The 25,176-nt window shown below is 38.6% G+C and overlaps 1 protein-coding gene across 1 annotated transcript; it reads right to left on the reverse strand.

Moving 5' to 3' along the window:
- Positions 1-24,217, reverse strand: LOC145608221 (NEDD8-activating enzyme E1 catalytic subunit-like). The gene is made up of 9 exons (XM_081663835.1): positions 23,821-24,217; positions 23,502-23,665; positions 6,532-6,734; positions 5,238-5,470; positions 5,085-5,147; positions 4,950-5,006; positions 4,322-4,443; positions 4,108-4,225; positions 1-730 (listed from the first exon to the last, which is right to left on the reverse strand). Exons 1-9 carry the CDS (start codon positions 23,980-23,982, stop codon positions 449-451), a joined length of 1,404 nt encoding a protein of 467 aa, XP_081519961.1. The 5' UTR covers positions 23,983-24,217; the 3' UTR covers positions 1-448.
- Between the last annotated feature and the right edge of the window lie 959 nt (positions 24,218-25,176).

Here is a 25,176-nt window from a genome sequence, read left to right on the forward strand (position 1 = left end):
CAAAGAGAAACAACTGCTAAAATTATTAAAAACAGCTCAAACAAGTACCAAAATGATGTACATATATCAATCTAGTTGATGAGTTTTTTGATCAGATGTTCACTAGTCCCACTACTTTAGAAGGAAATGCAACAAGCAGCTAAAGGCTGTTCCAGCAACATTACGGAAGAACCAACCTACTTCAGGCTCTTTCCTTCAGGCTCTTTCCGTGAAACAGCATACAGATTAAGCAGCTACGAAATCAACCCCTTCTAAGAGTAAAATGGCAGAAAAGTAGTTAAGTACCACCCCCAAGCATAAACTCTACCCAGCCAAAAAATGATGGTCAGGGCTCCAAATAGGGTCCCGATTACATCGATCATGGACAAAAATTGAATTTAGGGCAGGAAGAGGATGGTAACAAGATTAATATAGTTCACATAGTATCTACCATATAGAATCAATGTAACTATGCACCACCAGCGGTATCCATATCTGTCATTCCATCGGCTCCCTTGAAAAAAACACGTAATTTTCTTAATCCAGATGTTTTTTTGTCGTTCTTGCTAGATGTGCCATTCACATGAACAGTGCCACTGGGAACTCTTCCCATCAAGTCAAATAATGTTTTTGATAGATTTGATCGCGTCTCCTGTTCGAGTGGTCCCTGCATGTACAGGTTTTGCCCTTCGAAAATCACACTGACTTTTGACAGATGCAGCTTTGGATGCTTCTCGAGTTGTTCAAGGAACTGTTGCACCATAGAACCATGAGAAAAAGTTTATCCCAAGCACCTATTTCAAGATACAACAAGACAGCAAAGGGAAGGAACAATACTGAGTAGAACCTAATCACAATATCCCCCCCTCTTCCTTTGATCAAGCAATTTAGTGACAGGTTCCAAGACCAAACAGAAATGTTCATGGTTTGTGCTAGACAATGCCAGTGCACAAGTTAACAGTTAATCCACTCTACGGACAAGCATGATCATACATTCATAACCCTTGCAATTTTATTGCGTGAAAAAGAACTAATCACTCCATCTAGAACTGTCCTATTCAAATGATAAGTCAAAGTTTGTACTCCTTCTGTTTCCAAAAGATGTACACATTTACTATATTCTTCACAAATTCTCACCAATATACAAGGAAATACATAGCCAAGTGGGGTCAGGTTAAAATCTGCTAAATATGTAGTTTTTAAAAAGTAACTTTTACAACTTTGATAGTAAGGAAATAAAGATATTGATAATAATGAAAGAATACTGAAAATGTGATAAAAAAAAATAAATAAAAAAAAATGGGTACAACAACAACAGCAAAGCCTTAGTCCCAAAATGGTTTGGGTCAGCTAACATGAATCGTCATAAGGGATCTTACGATACAAGAAAAGGACATAAAAATCATCATTTGAAAGAGTTTGAAAAAGGTGAGTGCAGTGAGCAAACAAAAGCGCATTCAAGAAAGATTAGGGGGAGTTTTAAACGAGAACCAAGGATAAAATTCAAGAAAGTTTTAAAAGAGTAGTTAAAACGTTTAAGTAAAAAAAACATAAAGGTTTGGCAAACTTTAATAAAGGATAACAATACAGTTTATAAAACATTAGTGGGCTTCTTAATAAAACTAAATATGAAAATAAATATATAAAGCATATATATAATCACGACATTTTGTTGATGTGAATTTTCTCCCTCCACACCACCCTATCCAACACCACATTTTCCTCAATCCCCAAAAAATGGATACATACAAAAATAATAAATAAATAAAAAGAGGGAGCAGATGTTATCAAAATAATACTAAAAATACGTTGATGTCTTCGAAACTTGTTTTTGGGCACATTTATGTTTTTGCTCTTGTAATGCGTTTATCACAGAAAGTCAAAGGTCAAACACAAAGATCACAGATCTAATTATGTTTTTACACTTTTACAGTTCAATGGTGATTAATTAAAAGTATTCATTACATCAATTGATTAAAAAAGTGTAGAATTTGTATCATTGATGCAATATACTGGTGAAAACTGAACTTCATATAAACCTATTAATATTTCCAACTTGAGATGCAATTCATAAAAAAAATTCTCATATGGAGAAGTCCCAAACAATAGGCAAAACTTGGATATTCGGCACACTATTCCCTCCTTTCCTATATAAAATGCATAACGTGTGTGGATACATAGTGTAAAGAGTTTTTGGATGATATAATTATATTGTGAAATTGGGACAAGTGAATGAATTATTTATTCTAATAAAAGTGGTTCAATAGTAGAGTGAATTATATTAATACTCGTATAAAAATAAAATTAATGGTAGAAGGGGTTTAAATGTCCGCATACTTAAGAGTTTTAACATTATTGAGGGCAAATAGGTAAATAAATTGTCCAAACATTATTTATAAGAGTTATATCAAAAGGTAGGGAAACAATTTGGTCCAAAGAAAAAAGATACTCATAATCCACACACACATATATTAATTAAAAAAAAGGGGGAGACAATTTCCAGTAATTAAAACTGCACAAGATATAACCTTTAAAAAACTAAGCATCGTAAAGGAGAAAGGAAAAAAATTAAGGAACCATCAAAATCAATTTCATTAACTATCCCAGCACTACCGTTAATCATTAGTTAACAGAAACTAGCTGGGATACAAGTTCCCATGACTGAAAAATTTCTGCAAGCAAAAGTCCATAATAGCTTTTCATTATGCCACAAGGAACCCAGTATGAGTGGATGTCACCATAACGATTTCCCCACCATTTCTTCTTTTTCCCCAAAAACCAAACCACCAAGAAGTAAGCTTACAATATTAATGGCTAACCCATAAGATAACCCCACCTCTGTTTCTAATCCTAGTTCCTCTACAACCACTACAAGAAACAAGGTAAGCAACAGGTTCTTGGTGACTTCAAAATCCGTTAGGGGATCAATAAAAGGAGGCTTAACAGCTAAAGGATACACGATTTTCCTTGATTGATGTCAGTACTCAAAACAACCAAAATCCCAACAAGATTGAGAGATGCTTTTGAGCATAAAACCTGACAATGCACATTGGTAAACCAAACAAACATCTCCACCTTAGCAAGAAAATTGATTTGGAAGATAAATAATCAAAAAGGGAAATATAATGAGAATTCCTCCGTGTTATGCCCCAAAGAAACTCTCTCCTTCACTAAGACCAACTGACAAGTGAGAAAAAGCAGCCACTTATCCAGTTCCTCCACCAAGATTCAATACTTCTATGCCATTATCTAATCTACATTAATTTTAACTTATTCAATAATATGACCCTCATAGGCATGCTCCGTCAATTTAGCATCATTTACCACCTAATCAGCCACAAGAACGAATCCAAAATATGTCTACCCTTCATAAAGGGACTATCAACTTTTAAGATTGTCAAAGATAGAACCCGCAATAGTGAGACAAATAATTCAACTAAATTCTTAATAAAAACCTCTTCCTCTAAACTACATCCCATCTATAAAAACTTGTAATATTCCTCGATTAAGTCTTCTTTCATCTTCTACCAACATTAATGAAAAAACTGGGACCTAGGTACACATAAACAATCTAGAGCTAACACAAGGTCACTTTCCATAGGGATATTGCACCATATTTGGGAAGCTATGTGGGTAAGTCAGGTATTAAATAATGAATTTAAGTACCTCACACCCAGTTACCTGACCTTATTTTTATGGTATTGAAGCATACTAATAGATCATAACCAAAGCAAGAGCTCGTACACCATGATATGCATGAATTGCACAGCTTATGCAATTTTTTTGTTCCTATTGGATTATGGTGGAAATTAGATATTGTATTCTATAATTAGAGCAGGTGGACGGATGGATGAGTAACAGATTTTCAAACAGGTAGTGAGGCAGATCTGTATTCTGTTTTGCAGCCACCAATATGTGGGGTTTGTACACATTGTGGATGGCACTATGAAACTTCTAAGTGGGTATGCAAATGGGAGAATAACCTTAACTGTCCCATTGACTAATGGAACTTATGGAAGCCATCACATCAGCATTCAGACAGTCACACAATAAAGACATGGAACCCAACATCATGAAATTCACAGTAAAGGAAAGTCTTAAAGGTGATGAAAAATATTTTGAATAAACCTTCTGCAGAGTGCAAGAAGTATCCAACTCCATACGAACTCCAGGACCACAAACAATACAGTCGACATCCTTCTCAAATTTCGTCACTTTAGTGTGTAGACCTTCAACACCATTGAACCTGAAATAATCATAACATGTTACAAGTAAGACACATGTAATTCAATAAATTGAACACAAAAATATAATTAGAAAAAAAGGGGAATGTAGAACGCACGTCAAATAATTGGACAAGGTTTTACTGCATCCAGATACAATCTTCAGTGTTTCTAGTGTGCAAGCAGCTGATATAATAGCATTAGTTGAAGCAATAGCTGGTATGATATTTTTTACAACTCCCTGAAAATAATTAGAGCAAATACCAGTTACACATAAACACAATACTGATGTCAACACCAAAGGCTCCTTTTTTGAGCGAGGAGGGGGAGATAATTAATACATTTTAAAATTGCAGTTCCTCAAAAAACAAGTCTAATTTAACGAGACAGGAAGGTGTCATCACAAATTGATGAACCATACAAAAAATCAAAGCTCCTTTTTAGTGGGCAGCCACTTCCATATTTTTCACAGGGAAAAAGGGTTGGAGACAATAGTGAGTAGTTGTCACTCGGCAATAAACTTAAAAAAAGGACATACAGAGACAGTGGAGAATGGATATACCGGGTAAATTTTTATTTTTTTACTGTGGTCCTGTTAAAAACTAAGGCATAGAATATACCAAATGATTCATTTCGAGCAACATAAACAAAAGAAAAGTAACACTATAGAAAAGGGGTAAAGAAGCTAGACTTCTCCCTTCCCTTCCTTTTTCTTCCCGCTCTTCCTTCCTTTAAAGGCCCACATACCTGTGTCAGAGAATATGTGACTCCAGGAATGCCAAAAAGCTCAGCACGCTTGAGAGCCTACAAAGTACAAGAAAGATCAAACAAAAGAAGAGATATAATCTCTAATCAATTAAAAAATGGCTACACCTAAACTACCTCTTTGTAGACCCATTGCATATCTTCAGGATCATCAGGATCAAAAGTTTTGCCACTATGAATCTGCACAGTGATCAAAATGTCCAATTACACCAACAAAATCGTGAGGTGGAGTACAAAGACACAAAAGATGAGAAAGAATAAGTTAACAACCTCATCCCATTTAATTAGATGGGCATATTCTATACAATGAGCAGCAGTTCTAGGCGTCTCTGCAAGAGTGCATAACGGAAACTTGACTTGAGGAGGGAAAAGCCAGATGGTACATTCAAAACAAGGTGTTATTCCTGGTATGATTACTCTAGCATGACCCTTAAAACCTTCAGTTCCACCATCCACCATAGGCTTAACAGTTTCATCTATCGGAATTTCATTCTCATCATACTCTGTAGCAACAAAAATCGCCACTATAAGCATAGGTATTAAGAAGCAAAAACATCACATTAGAGAAATAGGCCACAAATAAACTCCAGCAAGTATATATAGACGTTGATGACCAGTAAGCAACCATCAGAAGAATTCTTCCAAAAGTGGACTTCAGGAAGCAAGAGAATTTCAAACTATATTAATTATCCACCACTTGTCTTTATAGAAGAGACTTTAAAATTCAGCAGCAGAGAACAACAAAATAAATTGAGTTAAATGCCCAACAAATTAAGGGCCACAACAACAACAACAAAGCCTTCGTCCCAAAATAAGGGTCACACTCAATGTTAAAAATCAACAAAATGACTTTCCTGAACCATCACACTTGCTAAATTTCTCAGCCTTTTCATTAATATGGTAGCTGTGCAGGTTTCTATACATACCAATTTCCGACATTACAGAGCCCACTTTCCTTATAAACAAATAGCAACATGACATTTATAAGCTGCAGTTAGATAATTATTGTAGCGTGATTAAGACAACAGCTATCATGAAAGAATAGGAGGCCAAACTATCACAGAAACAGAAACATGATGGAGCATGATAACTACAAAGGCTAGCCCTAGCCAACTATAATCTCATTTCCTTTCCACTCCTGAAAGCTGAATATGTAGTATCTGAGATACATTTTCTTTTGTGTTCCATATGTATGTACTCCAGCCCAAGGCTTTCATGATTGATTACCTCTTACAAAGAGATTTGACTTTGTACCTTCTCCTCTAATATCAAAGAAAATTCAATAAAAGGGTTCATCTAGAATATAATCCAAAATAATTTTTATTAATAACATAATCTTCAACAAGTACCTAACCATTTCCTATAATTAGATAGGAATAAGAATATCATAAGATTTTGATCTCATTATCAGAGTTCGAGATTTGGGTAGAAAGGAAGGTACAACAAACAAATACATAATTACAATCAGCATATACAAGAGTGGGGAAAAAAAAAGTCAGCATAGCAAGGTAGCTGTTAAATCTTCTGTGAGCAGATAAAAAATGCAAAGATGAAAGGGGCATACCTAGAAAACTGCAAGCTACTGAATTTATATAGCTCCTTGCTTCAACAGAGTCTAGCCCAAGAACGATTATGATGAAATCATTGTAGAAATCAATATTCTTATCCTCTATCCGACAAAAGTGTGGAACAATTTTGACACCACTAACTCTTTCCATTACACGTTTTGCAGCAACCTCAGCCTTCGGCTTCCCCACATCTTCAAGCCTGAGTAGAAAGGAGATGAATTAAATATTTTAATTCGAAAGAATTCATAGACTTAACTGTTATTACAAGTGCGTATTAATATAAGGCCTTGTTTATCATCTGTATTGCCCCCTCCTAGAACAGAGATTGGACATAATTCAATTATCAACATAAGATAATAAGCAAAACAAAAGCAGCTTTAGGAGAAACATTAGGAAGAGATAATATTGTACAATTATTTCCAGCATATTTCAGCCTGAATGCTTAAACTCAAATATTTTTCCAACACAGTTATTCTATCTGGACAGTGAAAAGTGGCTGAGTCTGCCAACTTGATTGTGCAATTCTAACCAAATATACAGGTTTAACTTTCAGCACATAAAAGAATCCTCAAGCTGCAATTCACTTTATCTACTAGTTCAGCTCCAAAGTTAACATGTGATATAAAGCTACATACTATTCTATGTTAAGAGTCGTACGTTTTGTTATTATCCATTTATCACATTTGTAATTATATTTATCAAAGTTCCACATATAAGCATAAAATTGCAAGCAATTAACTAACAACAGACTGGTCAGCTAACGTTACCCAACAAGGAGATATTAATGTAGATCAATGTAAGCTTATTAACCAGCCCTAGCCCCTAAAAAACAAGGATGGCTTAAGAATATTACAAATCAGGAAAATTAAGTAACGAAGGAATATACAGGATCAAATCACTATATAAGGAATGTGTCTTAAGAATATTACAGATTAGGAAAATTAAGTAACGAAGGAATATAAAGGATCAAAGCACTATATAAGCAAAGATTCATGTCACTAAGTAGTGAAATAGTGTAATAAAACCGCACTGTCTCCTATAAATTCTACATACATAGGTAACCTATTTTATAAAGGCCTTTCTGTCATTTTGTTTCATTATTACACATGAAGTCCACTCTAATCAGGTTCTGTTTTCCAAGTGATTATTTAAGGTTTATATTCATGGGCCATGGCTGAGAAGCAAAGAGAAGGTTCGCAACTAGAGAGGGAGAATAGATACAGTCATTTTCTCAATGACATCTACCACAATAGACAAACATGAATTCTATTATTATACTAAAAAATGCTCGGACATTAAAGAAAAACCCATTAGAAGATGCAGGGGCGGAATCGGGGGGGGGGGGGGGGGTGGGCTGGGGTAGGCCATGGCCACCCCCTTGATTCAGTATAATAATTAATTTTTCCTTTATGTAATGTATTTGCATCACAGCTCAGTTGGTTTAACAAATGAGAGATTTAAGGGGTTTCTTCATTTCCGCAGGTCTACAGTTCGATTCTTGTTGTTGCATTTTTTTTTATCCCTCTATTCTTTTGCACAAGCACATCACTACCTAAGCTACTACCTACCCCATGCTCACATTATTTGCTAGTGGACATTTTGGGAATTTAATTACTTCTTTTATTGAATAAATAATCCCATCAGTATGTTTGTAGTGATATACAAATACGAAGTGATAGAACAATATTACTATATATAGTCTGAAGAAGTTATACATACGTATTATAGTTAGAAGAAAGGAAATACTCAATGGTAGCTATATACAATTGCAGATTCTCAATGGTAGCCAATTTTTTACAATAATCTCAAAAATAGCATTAGTATTTTAATTAGTCTCTAATATAGGTATATTTAAGTAAATTCGACCTAATTAACTTCAAACCATTAACCATAGTCAAATAAAGTTATAATCCACTAAAGTACCCTTGATTAAATGCATCTCTTGACTTTCTAGTCTATAGAATGTAAATCTAAGTGAAGTAGGATGTAATTTTAAATTCGACAGTGGCTTATATGATGTGCCCTATTCTTCTATTTTTCACTATATGATGTGCCCTATTCTTCAATTTTTCACTATCAAATTGTGTATGTGTTTCCTTAATTGTAGGTTCTATCAATGGAGGTTTATAATTTCAATGAATTGAAGGTTCTTGTGAGTTGTGAAGTTAGGAATTCATGTGGGAAATTATGGATTTTGGACAGAATTCTCATCAAACTTCACAATTTCACATAACCTAAACTTTAAGAGGGAAATCGTGCTTACTGTTTAGGAGGGAAATTTATTTCACAATGGTTAATGATTTTAGGTTGATTAGATTAGATTTGCTTATTTTTACAAGAAGGTTAGATTTACTTAAATAGCTATATTAGAGACTAATTAGGATATTAATGCTATTTTTGAGATTATTGAAAAAATTTGGCTACCATTGAGAATCTGCAATTATATATAGCTACCATTGATAATTTCTCTTTTTTTTAATAATAGAAGAATTTATTTTATTTCATAAAGTTGTATCTATCTAACGAGAAATGGAAAATATATTGTGGAACTAAAAAAAAAATTGATTTTGGCACCCTAATATAAGAATTCTGGTTCTACCTGAGAAGAGGTCAATGTGTTAATATGCTTCTCTCTCCATTGTCCAATAAATATATGCCTCTCCCTATCCAATATATTTAAAGTCTATTTCACTTCTCAAACCTTTAAATCAAGGATTTCTCAACTTTCATATAGATTGTTATAAAGAGCGTTATGGTATTGTCAACATCATCAAGTTCTTAAGGGACTATCGAGGTAGACAGCCTATGTGCCCTAGTTGATTAGGACCCTAGCCGTGATATTTTGCTTGCTCACTAAAACTAAAAAGTCCAACACACATAAGCATGCAAAATTCAATTAAATTCGTTCATATTTTCTCCCAAAATTTTAAGTTTTCGATAATTATTTTTAAAGTTCAACAATAGTAAACATTCAAATAAGTTATATGAGTTCATATCGATTAAGTAGTTCAGTAGGATCACTCTCAGAGAAAGTCAAAAATGTTCAAACAAGTCCAAAAAAGATTTATGTTCAAATGTTCAATCAGCTTTAAAAAATTTCAAGTGAAGAGGAGAACGTAACCACATTAAAAATAAAAAAAAATAAAAAAGTCTTCTAGTATCTCTATAAATAAGTAGGGGCCTTTACAAAAGTAACTTGAGGAGTGCTCTTCATGAAAGTAAGCGATTCTTGGGAAGAGAAGCAAGTTCTATAGTTGGTACTTACATGACACACTACAAATGAACTCATAGTCAAACATAGCTTGCCCAAATCTTTACATTAGTCAAAGGCTGGAACTATCTACTTCATCAATCTTTGCACAAGTCAGATATTATCTAAATCCGAAATTCTATACTCTCTACGTTTTATAAGGTGCATTGACCTTTTTAAAACGATCCCTTATTTTTTAGAAATCTTCTATTGGTATTTATTATATTTCTCTCCGCCCATAGTCCCCACTCTTTATTATCTCTTTCCTCTCACATCTCTTATCATTAAATGAACTTTAAACCTGCCATTTTTTCTCTTTTTTTTTTCTCATTTTTAAAAATTCCTAACAGACCCCATCTACACAACAATTTACTCAATAAAATTCTAGCTCCAAAGACCATGAGCTGATCAAAGTGGAAGTGCACTGCGGTGTGATAATCCCAATCAAGTACATTGTGAGGAAGTTGAGAAAGGTCTCTTTGTCTATAATATGACAATAAGACAAAGGAACACCAAATCATCTTTACAAGTTTATATAGGAAATCGAAGTTCTATCATTTCAAAAGGTACACAAAGATTAACTTTTTACTATACTTTCAATATCAAAGTGGTGGTCTTGCTATAGATATTCAAGTCTCAACCACAAAATTTTTGTGACAAAGGTTCTTAGGACTTGGAGAGCTACTAGCTGTGAGAAAAACCGAGGAGCTTTTCGGCTTGTAAGTAGCCTTTTGTCAATTTACTTAAAAATATGATAATATTTCATTGGTTGATGTAACTTAGAATCTTATTTTTCACAACATAAAGAAGACAAACCAATTTGTCACAAAGTCGATTGATGACATGGTCTTTATCACAGCTTTGTTGTACCGATACACATGAAAAGACACCATTGATCCCATTCTATTAAATAAGATTGATGAAAGTAATGAGTGGCTAATTGGGAGAATAGGTGACAATGATGATGATTTTGTGTATGATGGTGAGGACTTGACATGAAGTGGGTTAATGAAGCCTCTAAGCTTATAATTTAATCTATCGTGAATATATTGTGTTAATGATAATATTCATGATATAAATTACTGATGCGTAGATCGCCTAACAAGTTTGAAGAGCTACAATGTTTGGTTTTCTATCTAATGCTTTTCTCTCTAACAATTTTTCATGTTGATAGTAAGATTTTGTTTCTCCCTTTAAGTCCATAGTATGTACTTTTTCACTTAGAGGTATTTTGGTAACAAATTTTGCTTTCTTTTGTCAATTTAAACATTAATTATATATTAAGTATGTTGTTTCAAAAACAAAATGTGCTTATCGTGGTTTTTTGAGATTTGATACACGCCATTTATCCAAAAGCAGGTGCACTTTTAGCGCTTTTCAAAACTAAGCTATTTAGTATTCGCCTAATTTTCACTTTACAGAGTTTAATTTATAAGAGCTTATTAAAATTAATAGAACTTATTTTTCCTCTATATGTGAAAATAGTGGGAAAAGATTAGGGCCTTAGTCTATGACTCCAAGCCAGAATAATCTATAAGGACCAATAAACCAGAGGGAAAAAAAATCAGAAGTATATTATTTCATCTAACTAGGTTTAAGCAACAAGAAGTTATAGACTAGTTTTTGCCTATCCACCATCTATGTCACTTGAACTCTTTATTCCACCTCAAACATATTTTAAATCCTCAAACGCTCCAACATTATATGGACACTTGGTACTTCATTTTGGACCAAAATCGTAGAAACATACACGTATGTCGTGTCTAAAAGCCCATTATGCATTAAACAAACATCCACTAAATTCACACACAGTCTAATCCAATTTGGGTGCCAGTAACATAGCCCCTTAGGCTACCCGCTATCTAACACTAAATTCAAAAGAGAGCAAAGAACCCAAAGTAATGTGGGGCACAATGTGAGAGCAAAAGGAGTACATTCTCTAGTCAACCATTTATTAAGTGCATCACTTCATTTTACTGAAAATATTCTATTGTTTTTTAATTACATCTATCTCCTTTTACTGTCTCCACTCCTACTTTTTTTTTTCTTCCTTTTAATTGTTATTGTTATTGTTAATGGGTTTTTGTTATTGTTATGGTTATTGTTATTGTTATGTCTTTTTTTCTCATCCCTTGCTTTTGAATAACTAGTATCTACTGTCAAGTTAACCTCTTAAAACGGAGGGTGGTGTGGACTGTGGGCACACAATCATGGAGCATGTGTATGCTATGATACTTAAACTCAAACACAGGTTAAGTATTGGATACGGGAAAGTAAAAAATTAAAGAATGCAAACACACTTTTGAGAAGTATCAAAATATTACATTTGGACTGTAGAGACAAGAATGACTTTTTTTTTTTGAAAGTGAAATGATAAGAAAAAAAGAAAATCTCACATTGTGTTATTTATGTAAGGGGAAATAAAGAAAACTAGTTAGTAGGTCACAACTCATTTCAAAGGGAAAAATAAATGAGTATATAGCTATAAAGGGTAATGGAATCAGCTCTCAGACAAAAGCAGAAGGTGAAGAAAAAAAGAGATAAGTAGAGACTTATTTGTTAGCACATGACCCTAATTAAGGGTAGATTGACCCTCAACTGGCCTTTTAAAAAAAAAAAAATGGAAAATCTGCCTTTCATCTGCAATCGTTCACTCCTAGGTTTCTCTCTACAAAACTGAGGCTTCTTTCTCCTCAAGGACTCCACTACGTATTACATGTACATGCTTGGTCAGTGGTGTCGACATGGCTACAACAAGATAATAATCACAGCATGTATGCAGAGATAGATAAGCTACAATTTGCACTATTAACAATACTTGTATAACATAACAAGTCCTATAAAACTGCAATAGAGCATTTTTAATCAAGAAGGATTGCCAAGATATCTAGCAAATACAAAATCTCTCTTACCACTTTGCCAATTGATTAATTAGAGAGATTGTGGGTTTCCCGCTGCCAGTCCCAAGCCTGGATAAAGGAGGAGGGTTACGGTAGGCCAGTGACAGCCAGTATAAAACTTCGTCACATCCCATGACATGAGCCAAACAGATATTTTCGTGGGGGCGTTCCCTACTCAGCGACGCGCTGCACTTCCTAGACCCGGGTGTAGTGATAAGTATGCAAGGGTTGCTAGGTCGTCGCCCAGAAGCGACGCGCCACATTGCCCGAGTGTGGTGTCAAATGAGCAAGGGCGTGCCATTGGGGCGTTCCCTACTGAGCGACGCGCTGCACTTCCCAGACCCGGGTGCAGTGATAAGTATGTAAGGGTTGCTAGGTCGTCGCCCAGAAGCGACGCGCCATATTGCCCAATTGTGGTGTCAAATAATCAAGGACTTGGAGTTGGGATCAGGAGGGAGCGTGGGAGAAAAGAATTTAGTTTGCGGATTGGTTCTTGGAATGTGGGGTCTCTTACGGGAAAATCAGCAGAATTGGTAGAAGTAATGAAAAGACGACGCGTGAACATCATGTGCCTCCAAGAGACAAGATGGACAGGAGAAGGAGCTCGAGGCTTGGTTTTGGGGTATAAGGTATGGTATGTTGGGCAAGAAACGAGCCACAGAACAAGGAATGGTGGAGCTAGGAACGGAGTTGGTGTGGTTCTCGATGAGAGGTTGGCAAAAGAGGTGATCGAGGTCTATCGGAAGAACGATAGGTTGATAAGGCTGAAGTTGCTATGTGGCAAGGAGATTGTGAATGTTATCAGTGCTTATGCTCCCCAAGTGGGTTTAGATGCAGAAGAGAAACGACAATTTTGGGAGGACCTAGACGAGGTGGTGCAGGGTGTCCACCACTCAGAGAAGTTATATATTGGAGGGGATCTAAATGGGCACGTTGGGGCGAGCCGAGATGGCTATGAGAGTGTCCATGGAGGCTTTGGGTATGGGCAGAGGGACGCCGGTGGTGAAGCTATTATGGATTTTGCCCAATCATATGATTTAATTTTGGCTAATACTTGGTTTAAGAAGAGGGATTCACACTTGATAACTTTTCGGAATGGAGCAAATGCAACTCAAATAGACTTCCTGCTCACAAGGAGCATAGATAGACAAAGTTGCATAAACTGTAAGGTTATCCCAGGGGAGAGTGTGGTCACCCAACACCGGCTATTGGTAATGACTATTCGTCTGAAAGAGAAGGCGAAGAAAAAAGTTAGACAAGAAGAACCAAGGATAAGATGGTGGACCCTAAGGGATGCAAAAGCTAAGGTTTTTACAGAAAAGGTAATTGAAGAAGCGGATTGGGATGGAGAGGTGGATCCGGACATGACCTGGTTACGAATGAAGAACTGTTTCCTAAGAGTGGCCAAAGAGGTCTTAGGGGAAGTAAGGGGAAGAACTTCGGTACAGAGAGATACTTCGTGGTGGAATGAAGAGGTGAAAGCAGTAATTAAGCAAAAAAGGGAATGCTATCAAGCCTTAGGAAAATGTAGGAGTGATGAAACCTTTGCAGCGTATAAGGAGGCTAAGAGTAAGGCAAAGGCAGCTGTTCGCCAAGCAAAAGAAAAGGCATATCAGGAGGTTTATGAAAAGCTTGATTCCAAGGAGGGAGAAAGGATCATTTATAAGATGGCAAAGAGAAGACAAGAGGCAAGGAAGGATATTGGCATGGTGAAGTGTGTCAAAGATAAGAACCAAATGGTCCTAGTGCAAGAGGAGGGCATCAAGGACAGGTGGAAGGGGTACTTCGATGAATTATTTAATGGAAGTAATGGAGTTGTGATAGGAGATACCTCTATGAGTGATGAAGAAATCAACATGGAGTATGTGCGAAGGATTAGGAGAGTAGAGGTGGAGATTGCACTGAGGAAGATGAAACCTAAGAAGGCGGTTGGCCCTGATGGGGTACCGATAGAGGTGTGGAGGTGTTTGGGTAAGATTGGTATTGATTGGTTAACAAACCTTTTCAACAAGATATGGACGGCTACAAGGATCCCACAAGATTGGAGGAAGAGCACCTTGGTCCCGGTTTATAAAAACAAAGGAGACGCTCAAGATTGTTCTAACTATCGAGGAATTAAGCTTATGAGCCATACTATGAAGTTGTGGGAAAGGGTGATTGAACAAAGGTTGAGGGCATGCACAAGCATTTCAGATAACCAATTTGGTTTTATGCCTGGGAGATCTACTATGGAGGCAATCCATTTGATAAGACAAATGATGGAGTTTTATAGGGTAAAGAAGAAAGATCTTCATATGGTCTTTATTGATTTAGAGAAGGCATATGACAAGGTGCCAAGAGAGATACTTTGGTGGGCAATGTTGAAGAAAGGTATCCCACGAAGGTATGTAGACCTAGTTAAGGATATGTATCGGGATGTGTCAACAAATGTGAGGACATGCGGAGGGTTGACAAAAGATTTCCCTATTACAATCGGATTGCATCAAGGGTCTGCATTAAGCCCTTTTCTTTTTGCAACGGTTCTAGACGAATTAACTAGACCAATTCAAGATGAGGTTCCATGGTGTATGCTGTTCGCAGATGATATCGTTTTGGTGGATGAGACTAAGGATGGGGTTAATGTCAAGTTGGAGCAATGGAGGCAAAGGTTGGAATCTAGAGGGTTTAAGCTAAGTCGGAGTAAGACTGAATATTTGGTATGTCGTTTTGGCACTCAGAGGGGGACAAGCAATGAAGTGGTGAGTTTGGATGGAAAGGATTTGACCATGAGTGAATGTTTTAAGTACCTAGGGTCGATCATCCAGAAGAATGGTGACATTGATCAAGACGTGACCCACAGGATTAAGTCAGGGTGGCTTAAATGGAGAGCGGCCACGGGAGTGCTATGCGACCGCAGCATTCCCTTAAAGTTGAAGGGAAAATTCTACAGGACTGCCATAAGACCAGTGTTGCTCTATGGTACAGAATGTTGGGCTTCTAAGAAAGAGCATATTAAAAAGATGGAGGTTACGGAAATGCGCATGTTAAGGTGGATGTGTGGAAACACTTTAAGAGATAGAATCAGAAATGAGGTTATTCGCAAGAAAGTAGGTGTGGCGGGCATTGTAGATAAATTAAGGGAAAATCGTCTGCGTTGGTTTGGACATGTAAGACGGAGACCCGAGGGTGCACCGGTGCGAAGAGTGGAAGAGTGGGACCATGGAGGGATTAAACGAGGAAGAGGGAGACCAAAGATGACTTGGTTGGAAGGAGTGAGGAAGGATATGAAGTGCATGGATTTACGTGAGGATGAAGTTTTGGATCGTAAGGGATGGAGGAGAAAGATTTATGTTGATGACTACACGGAATAATCAAATTTGGTTCATGTTAGCCGACCCCACTTTTGGGATTAAGGCTTTGATTGATTGATTGATTGATTGATTGTGAAGATTCGAGTTGCCTCTAATAACTTTTAACATATATACTTCCACAATTCTTTTATCATTGCAACTTATTTCATTTAGGAAGTTTCAAAACTATGGAAATAATTCTACTTTTGGTATGTGTTCACAATATAACTTACAGGTTTGTCCTTACCCAAAACCCACTTGTACTTCTCTTCTCTTTTACAATCACATGGATCTTTTTATCCGAAACTCCCCCTAATTCCTTTCTTAAAATCTGTGCAGCCAATCCACAAGCAATTGTTGCAATAATAAAAGAACAAAGGTTTCGTAAATATATATAAAATAATTAAAAAAAAAAAAAGGGGGTTAGCATACTGTTAATTAACTAAGATACAATGAAGAATGAAACAAAATTTGTTTGGATTAAGTCAATAGAGCACAACTTTAGTAAGCCTATCTTTTGTTATTACATACATTCTTCTAACTTTAACTCATTACACCTATTATTCCATTAATACAATTTTCATAACTACCACTTTCATCCAAAATCCTACTCAATCGCCCCTTTCCGTGCATATTCTCCACGCCAAATGATGAGACGAGAGTAAGACAAAGGGAAAGTAAGAGAGTGAGTGTTGTACAAAGGAAAAAGGTGTGAATACAAAAAATATATATAAGAATTAAAATAAAAGGGCAAAAAGTACTATACACGGACCTCAATAACCAATTGCTGACCAATTTTTTTGGTTAAATAGATATTCATGCCTTTTTTATATGTGCATTTGTTGTCAAAGTATATTCATTATCGATGTGACCACCCCCTCCTCCAAATGTCAATCTAGTGATTTGGTCATTAAGGTTTGTGCTATGAATTCGGTTATACTGTAAGAATTTGTAAGAAAGGAAAACTGATTAGAGAGAGTAGATAAGAGAAGGAAGAAGATAGTATGTATTGATATTCAACAATGAGCATCCAATACACCTTTCATTTGAGAGGAAAGGGCTCTCCCAGAGTTAATCACACTCAATTAACAAAATAGCATGATCATTACAGCAGATTATTCCCCCCTAATATAGACTAAGCCAGCTCAACACTTGCCTAAAGATTCCCCTTAATCCATAACAAACTTTCTTAACAGAATTATTGCATTAAAGACTCTTCTACCCTTGGCTTGCTTAACTGATTCCACTCCCCTTGCCCTGCTTCTTCCTTGCGTATGTGACCAAAATAGGAGGCCTGAGCTGATCTCTAGCAATACCTCCCCCAAGAAGATTCACCTTGTCCTCAAGGTGGAAATCTGGAAAACGAGCCACAATATCATCAAAGGGTTCCCATGTTGCTTCAGTGTGTGTGAGATGCTGCCACTTAATGAGTACCTCGTCCAAAGTGAGAGCTCCTTGCTGACTGTTTCTAATCCCCAGGACAGATTCAGGTTGCACCTCAAGGATCAAGTCAGCAGTCAACTGAGAAGGCAAAGGAGATGGTGTGTGACCTTGTCCAACTGACTTCTTGAGCTGTGAGCAATGAAAAACAGGGTGTATTTTTGACCCCTCAGGCAGCAGCAACTGATAAGCGACCTCACCCACTCTCTTGACCACAGGATAGGGACCATAAAACCTGGGAGATAATTTCTGATTGAACCTCTGACCCACAGATTGCTGACGGTAAGGTTGTAGCTTAAGAAACACCAAGTCCCCTACCTCAAAATGCCCTTCGCGTCTTCCTTTGTTCTCATAGTAGCGCATGAACTCTTGTGCCCTAACCAAATGAAACTGCAGCTCATCTAGAACCGCATCACGTTCCAACAATTGCTCCTCCACCGAGGCAACTGCAGTACTACCCGTAGAATAACGAACAAGGTGAGGTGGATCCCGACCATAGAGAATCTTGAAGGGGGTAAAATTTGTAGCCGTATGAAAAGAAGTATTATAGCAGTACTCTGCCCAAGGAATCCAAGCAGACCAAGAACGGGGCTTCCCATTAATAAAGCAACGGAGGTAGGACTCGACACCCTTATTGAGCACCTCAGTTTGCCCGTCAGATTGGGGATGATAAGCTGTGCTTCTTGCCAATTGTGTCCCTTGTAACTTGAAGAGCTCGTTCCAAAAGATACTCAAAAAGACTTTATCTCTATCCGACACTATAGTAGAAGGAATCCCGTGCAACCTTACTACTTCCTTAATGAAAACTTGGGCCACCATAGGAGCAGAAAATGGGTGTTTAAGAAGAATAAAGTGACCATACTTCGAAAGTCTGTCCACTACCACCAAGATAGTGTCCCACCCAGCAGATTTTGGAAGCCCTTCAATAAAATCTAATGAAATGTCCTCCCAAACTCTCTCCGGAATAGGTAAAGGCTGCAAAAGACCCAAGGGAGTAAGAGAAGAAGTCTTATTTTGCTGACAAACAAGACAAGCTTGCACATAACGGGTAACATCCTTCCGCATCCCCAACCAATACCATTCAGCAGCAAGTCGTTGATAAGTGCGAAAATCCCCCGAATGGCCCCCAATAGGTGAGTCATGGTACTCCTTAAGCAAGGCTGAAGTGAGAGCCGAGTGTTTGGGAATAGCAACCCGACCTTTATACTTAAGAACATCATTGTCCAAGGCAAACCATTTAGGAACCTTAAGTCCCTGCCTGATGTTGTCTGTCAGCTTACAAATCAAAGGGTCCTTGTTAATATGAGCTTGGAATGTAGCCCACGGCACCCCACAAGAAGAAGTCATTGTAGCACAAGTAATGTGGGGAAGTAATTCACGAGACAAAGCATCAGCCACCACGTTGCTTGAGCCGGGTTTATAGTGAATATCAAAAGTGTAGCCCAAAAGCTTACCCACCCATTTTTGGTAGGCTTGACCCACCTCTCTTTGCTCCAACAGAAATTTCAAACTCTTTTGGTCAGTGCGCACAATGAAATGCCTTCCCAAAAGATAGTGGCGCCACTTTTCAACAGCCAACACGATTGCCATCAACTCTTTTTCGTATATAGGCTTGGACCAAGCCCGGGGTCCAAGTAACTTACTGAAATAAGCAATGGGATGCCCACATTGCAGCAGAACCGCACCCACACCTTGACCACAAGCATCGGTTTCCAGAATAAAAGGTTGTGAGAAATCGGGTAAAGCAAGGATAGGAGCCTTTGTCATAGCCTCCTTAAGAGCGACAAAAGCTTGAGTAGCTGCTGCACACCAACCATAATTATCCTTCTTAAGCTGCTCAGTTAAGGGATGAGCAATGTGAGCATAATTTTGGATGAATTTCCGATAATACCCTGTCAATCCCAAAAATCCCCGAAGTTCCTTCAAATTTCTTGGACGAGGCCACTCCAACATTGCTTGAATTTTACTCTGGTCAACTTCCACACCACGGCCAGAGATAATGTGGCCTAAATAAGCCACACGCTCCTGCCCAAAATCGCACTTCTTGCGGTTTGCATACAACCTGTGAGAATGAAGCACCCTTAAGACTTCCTCCAAGTGCCTCACATGTTCCTCCTTAGACTTACTATAAACCAACACATCATCAAAAAACACCAAAACGAACTTGCGAAGGAAAGGTCTGAAAACCGCATTCATCAATGACTGAAAAGTGGCAGGGGCATTCGTTAGCCCGAAAGGCATTACTAGAAATTCGTAATGTCCTTCGTGGGTACGAAATGCAGTTTTATTCACATCCTCCTCGCGGACACGAATCTGATGATACCCCGACTTAAGGTCCAATTTAGAAAAAACACAAGCGCCATACAATTCATCCAAAAGTTCATCAATAATGGGAATTGGGAATTTATCAGGAACAGTACATTTGTTTAAGGCCCTATAGTCAACACAGAAACGCCAAGACCTATCCCGTTTTTTAACCAACAACACGGGGCTAGAATAAGGACTAGAAGAAGGTTGAATGATACCTGCCGTGAGCATATCATGTACCAAACGTTCGATCTCATCTTTCTGGCTTTGCGAGTATCTATAAGGTCGGACACTAATGGGGTTCGTGCCTTCCTTCAAGATGATTGAGTGCTCAATTGAGCGTTGGGGAGGCAGCCCTTCCGGCATTGCAAACACCTCAGAGAACTCATGAAGGATCTGCTGTAAGAATTGTGGCGCCTCATCTGAAGGTGTATTCCCAGAAAATTCCCCCACCAAATGATTTAATTCCACCAAAAACCCATACCCCTCTTTCTGCAATGTCTTCATTATAGCCTTCAGCGAAATTCCAGAACGACCAAGAGAGTGATCCCCCTGCAATGTGACCGTCTGATCACCCAACTGGAACTTCATCAATTGTGTCTTCCAGTTGGTAGCGATAGTGCCCAATTTTTCGAGCCATTGAAGACCCAAAATTAGATCAGAATTTCCCAGAGGAAGGAGAAGGAAATCTTCCACTATTGAGAGGCCCTGAACTTCCAATAACACCGCCTTACACACCCCCTCCCCTTGCACCGCCTCACCGGTGCCCAAAGTCACAGCAAAACTCTTAGAATCTGACGGAGGAATCCCCAATTTTTGAGCGGCGATGGTGGAAATAAAATTATGCGTGGCACCTGGGTCAATCATCACCACCACGGCTTGGCCATTCACCGTCCCTGCCATGCGCATGGTTCTTGGATTGGTTATTCCCATCACCGAGCTAAAAGAGACACCAGGGATTGTGTCGGAAGAGGGAAGAGGTGTGGTTTCGTGAGAAGGTTGTGGGTCTACCGCTGGCATCTCCCTAGGTTCAATCTCATCCGCCTCCTCAAAGTCGTCACCCTCCCCCACAGTCAAGAGAACACTCAACCCACGCCGCGGACAGCGGTGGTTGATGTTCCATTTTTCATCACAACGAAAACAGAGCCCCTGCTCGCGCTTGTGCTGAAGTTCGGTCTCCGACAACCGCCGTATCTCTCCGGTGGGTTTAGGGTTGTAGCGGCTAGTGTTTGGGTGAGGTGAGGTGGAGTTTGAGTGAGCTGGGATCGTGTTTGGGGTCTGGTAAGGCTGGATTTGTGTAGAGGAAACGGGTCGGGTCGAAGGGAACGGGGTTCTCCAAGTGGGTAGCTGTCCAACAGATCTGGGACTTGGGCCCAAACGCAACTTTTCCTCGATCCGCCCAGATAACTCCATTGCCTGGTCCAACGTAGTCGGGTCAAGGATCCGAACCTCCACCTTAATTTCTTCCTTCAACCCGTTTAGTATTGGCCTTTCGCGATTTCTTCTGGAACTCCTTCGATCGGAGCAAGGAGTTCAATGAATCTCCTCCGATAATCCGCCACTGTTCCAGATTGGTGATGAGCGAGCCACTGCTCGTGGAGGGTGCCAGTGGCGGTGGTGCGAAAGCGGCGAAGTATCACCTTCTTCAACGCCTCCCACGACAGGAGAGGGTGTCTCCTTGCTCCCATTGATACCAGAGCAAGGCGTCGCCCTCTAGCACAACAATCGCCGCCTCCAGCTGGTCATCGGCCGATAGTCTGTAGAAATGGAAAAACCTCTCCGCCCTGAGAATCCACCCATCCGGATTGGTTCCATCAAACAAGGGTAAATCCAACTTCCGCAACCTCCAATTAGACTGACCTCCTTGCTCACCACCTCCTCCAGCCACCTGAGATGGTGTTCCCGCAAATGGGTTGTCCCACTGGTATGGTGGCCCATTCGCCGCGACAGTCCGGGGCTCAGGGCGGGGCTCTGAACGCGACTTCTCCTGAATTGCAGCGATTTGAGCTACGATATCAGCTCGAAATGCAGCTAACGCCGAGCTAACCTCATGAGCCACCTGCGACGGCACTCCGGCAATCTCTTGCTCGAGCAAATCCAAACGCTGCGCATGAGTTAGTCGAGCCATAACTTGCACAGGTAAGATCGATTGCTCTGATACCAATTTGCTATGAATTCGGTTATACTGTAAGAATTTGTAAGAAAGGAAAACTGATTAGAGAGAGTAGATAAGAGAAGGAAGAAGATAGTATGTATTGATATTCAACAATGAGCATCCAATACACCTTTCATTTGAGAGGAAAGGGCTCTCCCAGAGTTAATCACACTCAATTAACAGAATAGCATGATCATTACAGCAGATTATTCCCCCCTAATATAGACTAAGCCAGCTCAACACTTGCCTAAAGATTCCCCTTAATCCATAACAAACTTTCTTAACAGAATTATTGCATTAAAGACTCTTCTACCCTTGGCTTGCTTAACTGATTCCACTCCCCTTGCCCTGCTTCTTCCTTGCGTATGTGACCAAAATAGGAGGCCTGAGCTGATCTCTAGCAGTTTGTTGTGTACCCAAACTACAGTTTGTAGAAAGAAAGAAACTAGGTTTCTACACAACCATCAATAGACTTCATTGCATATTTTTGAGGTTGAGAAACCTTTTACCCTAAAGCTAATTGTGTGCCTTAATTGTAAGGACTCTACGTTCACTTAAATCTAAACAAGTATCCACACAACATCCAATGATTTACTTGAATTGCATTGATATCCCAAGAGTTTAACTATACCTAGTCACATAATTCACAATCCCAGGATTTTAACCAGACCTAGTCATGTAATTCAAAACCAATTGAGCCGATAAAATTGAGAGAAAGAAGTTGACTAATGATCCAAATAGGCATGGGAGTCCTGGGCTTTCCTCAATGCTTCCGGTTTATCAACCAATTGCTGCCCATTAGAGACTTGTCGTAGATAAGCTCTGCTTTTGAGTCAAAGACTAAGTCCAAAATTATGAGTGAGAAGGTTCCACTCGTAAAGGCCTTGGAGTCTAAACTAATACTATCAGTGCGAGACAAAGCTTTTCAAGTGTAGTATACCGCTAGGACTCCCCTTCGATCTCTCTCTTTAGCCCTGCTAAATGCCTAAGGGAGCGAGGAAAAATCTAGAAAAGGGAGCCTAATCTTGGGCGGTTTGACACCTTTAATGTATAGCCTATTCATGAAACAGATAATTGTTCGCTCCAGCATTTAAAGTCATTACAGTGATTACACATTCTTCTACCTTGAAAGGGGCAGGAGCTTCTGACGAATATGGAAGATATAAGTTTTGAATTTGTCATTGGTAGCATAATCATACATTAAAAGCCTATTGTGAGCAATTATGCAAACTATGAATCACGGGATTCAGTTTATCCCCGCATCAGACACTGAACCTTTCTCACTATCATGGAACTCAAATGAAAATGTGTTGATGCAAATGGCAATGGAAATACCAAAGATCATAAACCTCAATTTTTCAGCAAGAAGTGTATAATTTGTTATCTTCCCCCCCCCCCCCCCTACGAACCTATCATTTCCTAATTGTAGTCTTACACCTATACCTGCCCAGTAAATATTAATTCCAACACAACTAATGCACTCAAAAGAAAGCATTCTAATTCCATCAAACTAATAACAAAACCCACAACAGAATTAAATTAAAAACATCAAATAAAGTTGAGAATTATGAATAAAAATATAAACCTGAATAGAAATTGACGATTGAGATTGGTAACTTCAATACGGTCCATATCAATAACATCAAGGTTCTTAAAACCCGATAAAGCCAAGTCCTTTAACAATTCACATCCTAATCCACCAGCACCAACCACCAAAACTCTAGCAGTATCCTGAATATAATTCTTCACCTGCAAAATTCAATCAAAACCCACAAAAATTAAACCAACCCCATCAAAGAAAACAAAGTCAAAACCTTTACGCACACCAACTGTTTGTAAAAATGCCTAAACCAAAATCAAAACTTATCGATCACAAAATTAAAAGGGGTGAGAGAAAAACAAACCTCAATACTGGGTTGAAAGTTAGGATCGACGAGATGGCCGGCGCGCAGCAGAAGGCGGTCGAGGTCTCTGGTGCGGCTGTTGACAGTAGATTCCGCCATTGGAACGTCAGTGCAAGGTTGCTGAGCGTCCTCGAGTTGAAGAATAGCTAAATCAGTATGCATAAATTTGGGTTGGATTGTCGAAGAATTATAATTGGCTTAGTTTATACGCTTTTGAGGGTTTTTCTGTTTGTTTTTACAGAGTATTTTATTTTGTGGGTTTTCAGAAAAATCACTTTTTTTTCACCTCGATTGTACTGTTGGGAAAACTTGCAGTGGTATGCTCTGTATTTTTCCGGCAGCTTCTTGTCGAATTGTGGTTGTCAATGGGGGTAAATTCTGAACCTGTGCCTTGTTAAAAACCCCTAGTCCAATATACTCTAAGCTCTAACATTATATACTTAAAAAATAAATAAATAATTTAAATACACTCTCCTTCAAAATATATAAAAACAAAAACCCAAAAAATAAAAAAATAAAAAATCAAGCTTATCAATTTTTTTTTTTTTTTGAAACCACCTGCAGGAAATATCATTAAAGGAGATCAATTTCCGCCAAAGTTAAGAGACTTTGAGGAAACGGACCTAGACAAAGAAATTCATTACAACCTCTAGAGTCCCACCGAGCTACATGGTGAGTCAAAGTATTACCCGCCCTCTTAACATGAGATACCGAAAAAAACATCAAAAAAGCTTAGAGAGAGAACAAACATCATCAATCATCATACTTAAAGGATTGAAACCTCCTGGCTTCCTTCTAATCCCTTGGACAATATTAGCATCATCACTTTCTAATTGAACACATGAGTATCCCAGCCAAGTAGCCACCTGTAAACCAAACCTGCAAGTCGCGGTTTCCGCTAGATCAGACGCCCAACCCCCTTGCTCCTGACGAACAGCGGCAGCAAGTATTCTGCCCCCTGCATCTCGCAACACCACACCAAGACCTGTCACACTTCCCACATAGGCATCACAATTAATTTTAATCACACCCACCAAAGGATATTGCCACGCTCCCACAGAAGGCTGAACACACGGCTGCTGACCCATAAAAACTCAAGCTGCATACTCTCCATATTTGCTCACTGATTTGGACAGATTCGCAGCAACACTCACCGCACACACACTTACTTGCTCAAATACGGACTTGTTCCTACACCACCAAGCTGCCCACATTAGTGTGGCCATTGATTTCAGCTCCTCACTCGAAACCTTCGACGCTAGCCATCCTAATCAGTCCTCAAAACTCAGAGATGGTGCTTGCAAAATAATTGAGGTAAAATTACTAGCTGTCCATATCTCTACAGTCGCATTACAC

This window comes from Chenopodium album, chromosome 23 (genome assembly GCF_948465745.1).
Source record: "Chenopodium album chromosome 23, dcCheAlbu1.1, whole genome shotgun sequence".
NCBI classification, from domain to species: domain Eukaryota; kingdom Viridiplantae; phylum Streptophyta; class Magnoliopsida; order Caryophyllales; family Amaranthaceae; genus Chenopodium; species Chenopodium album.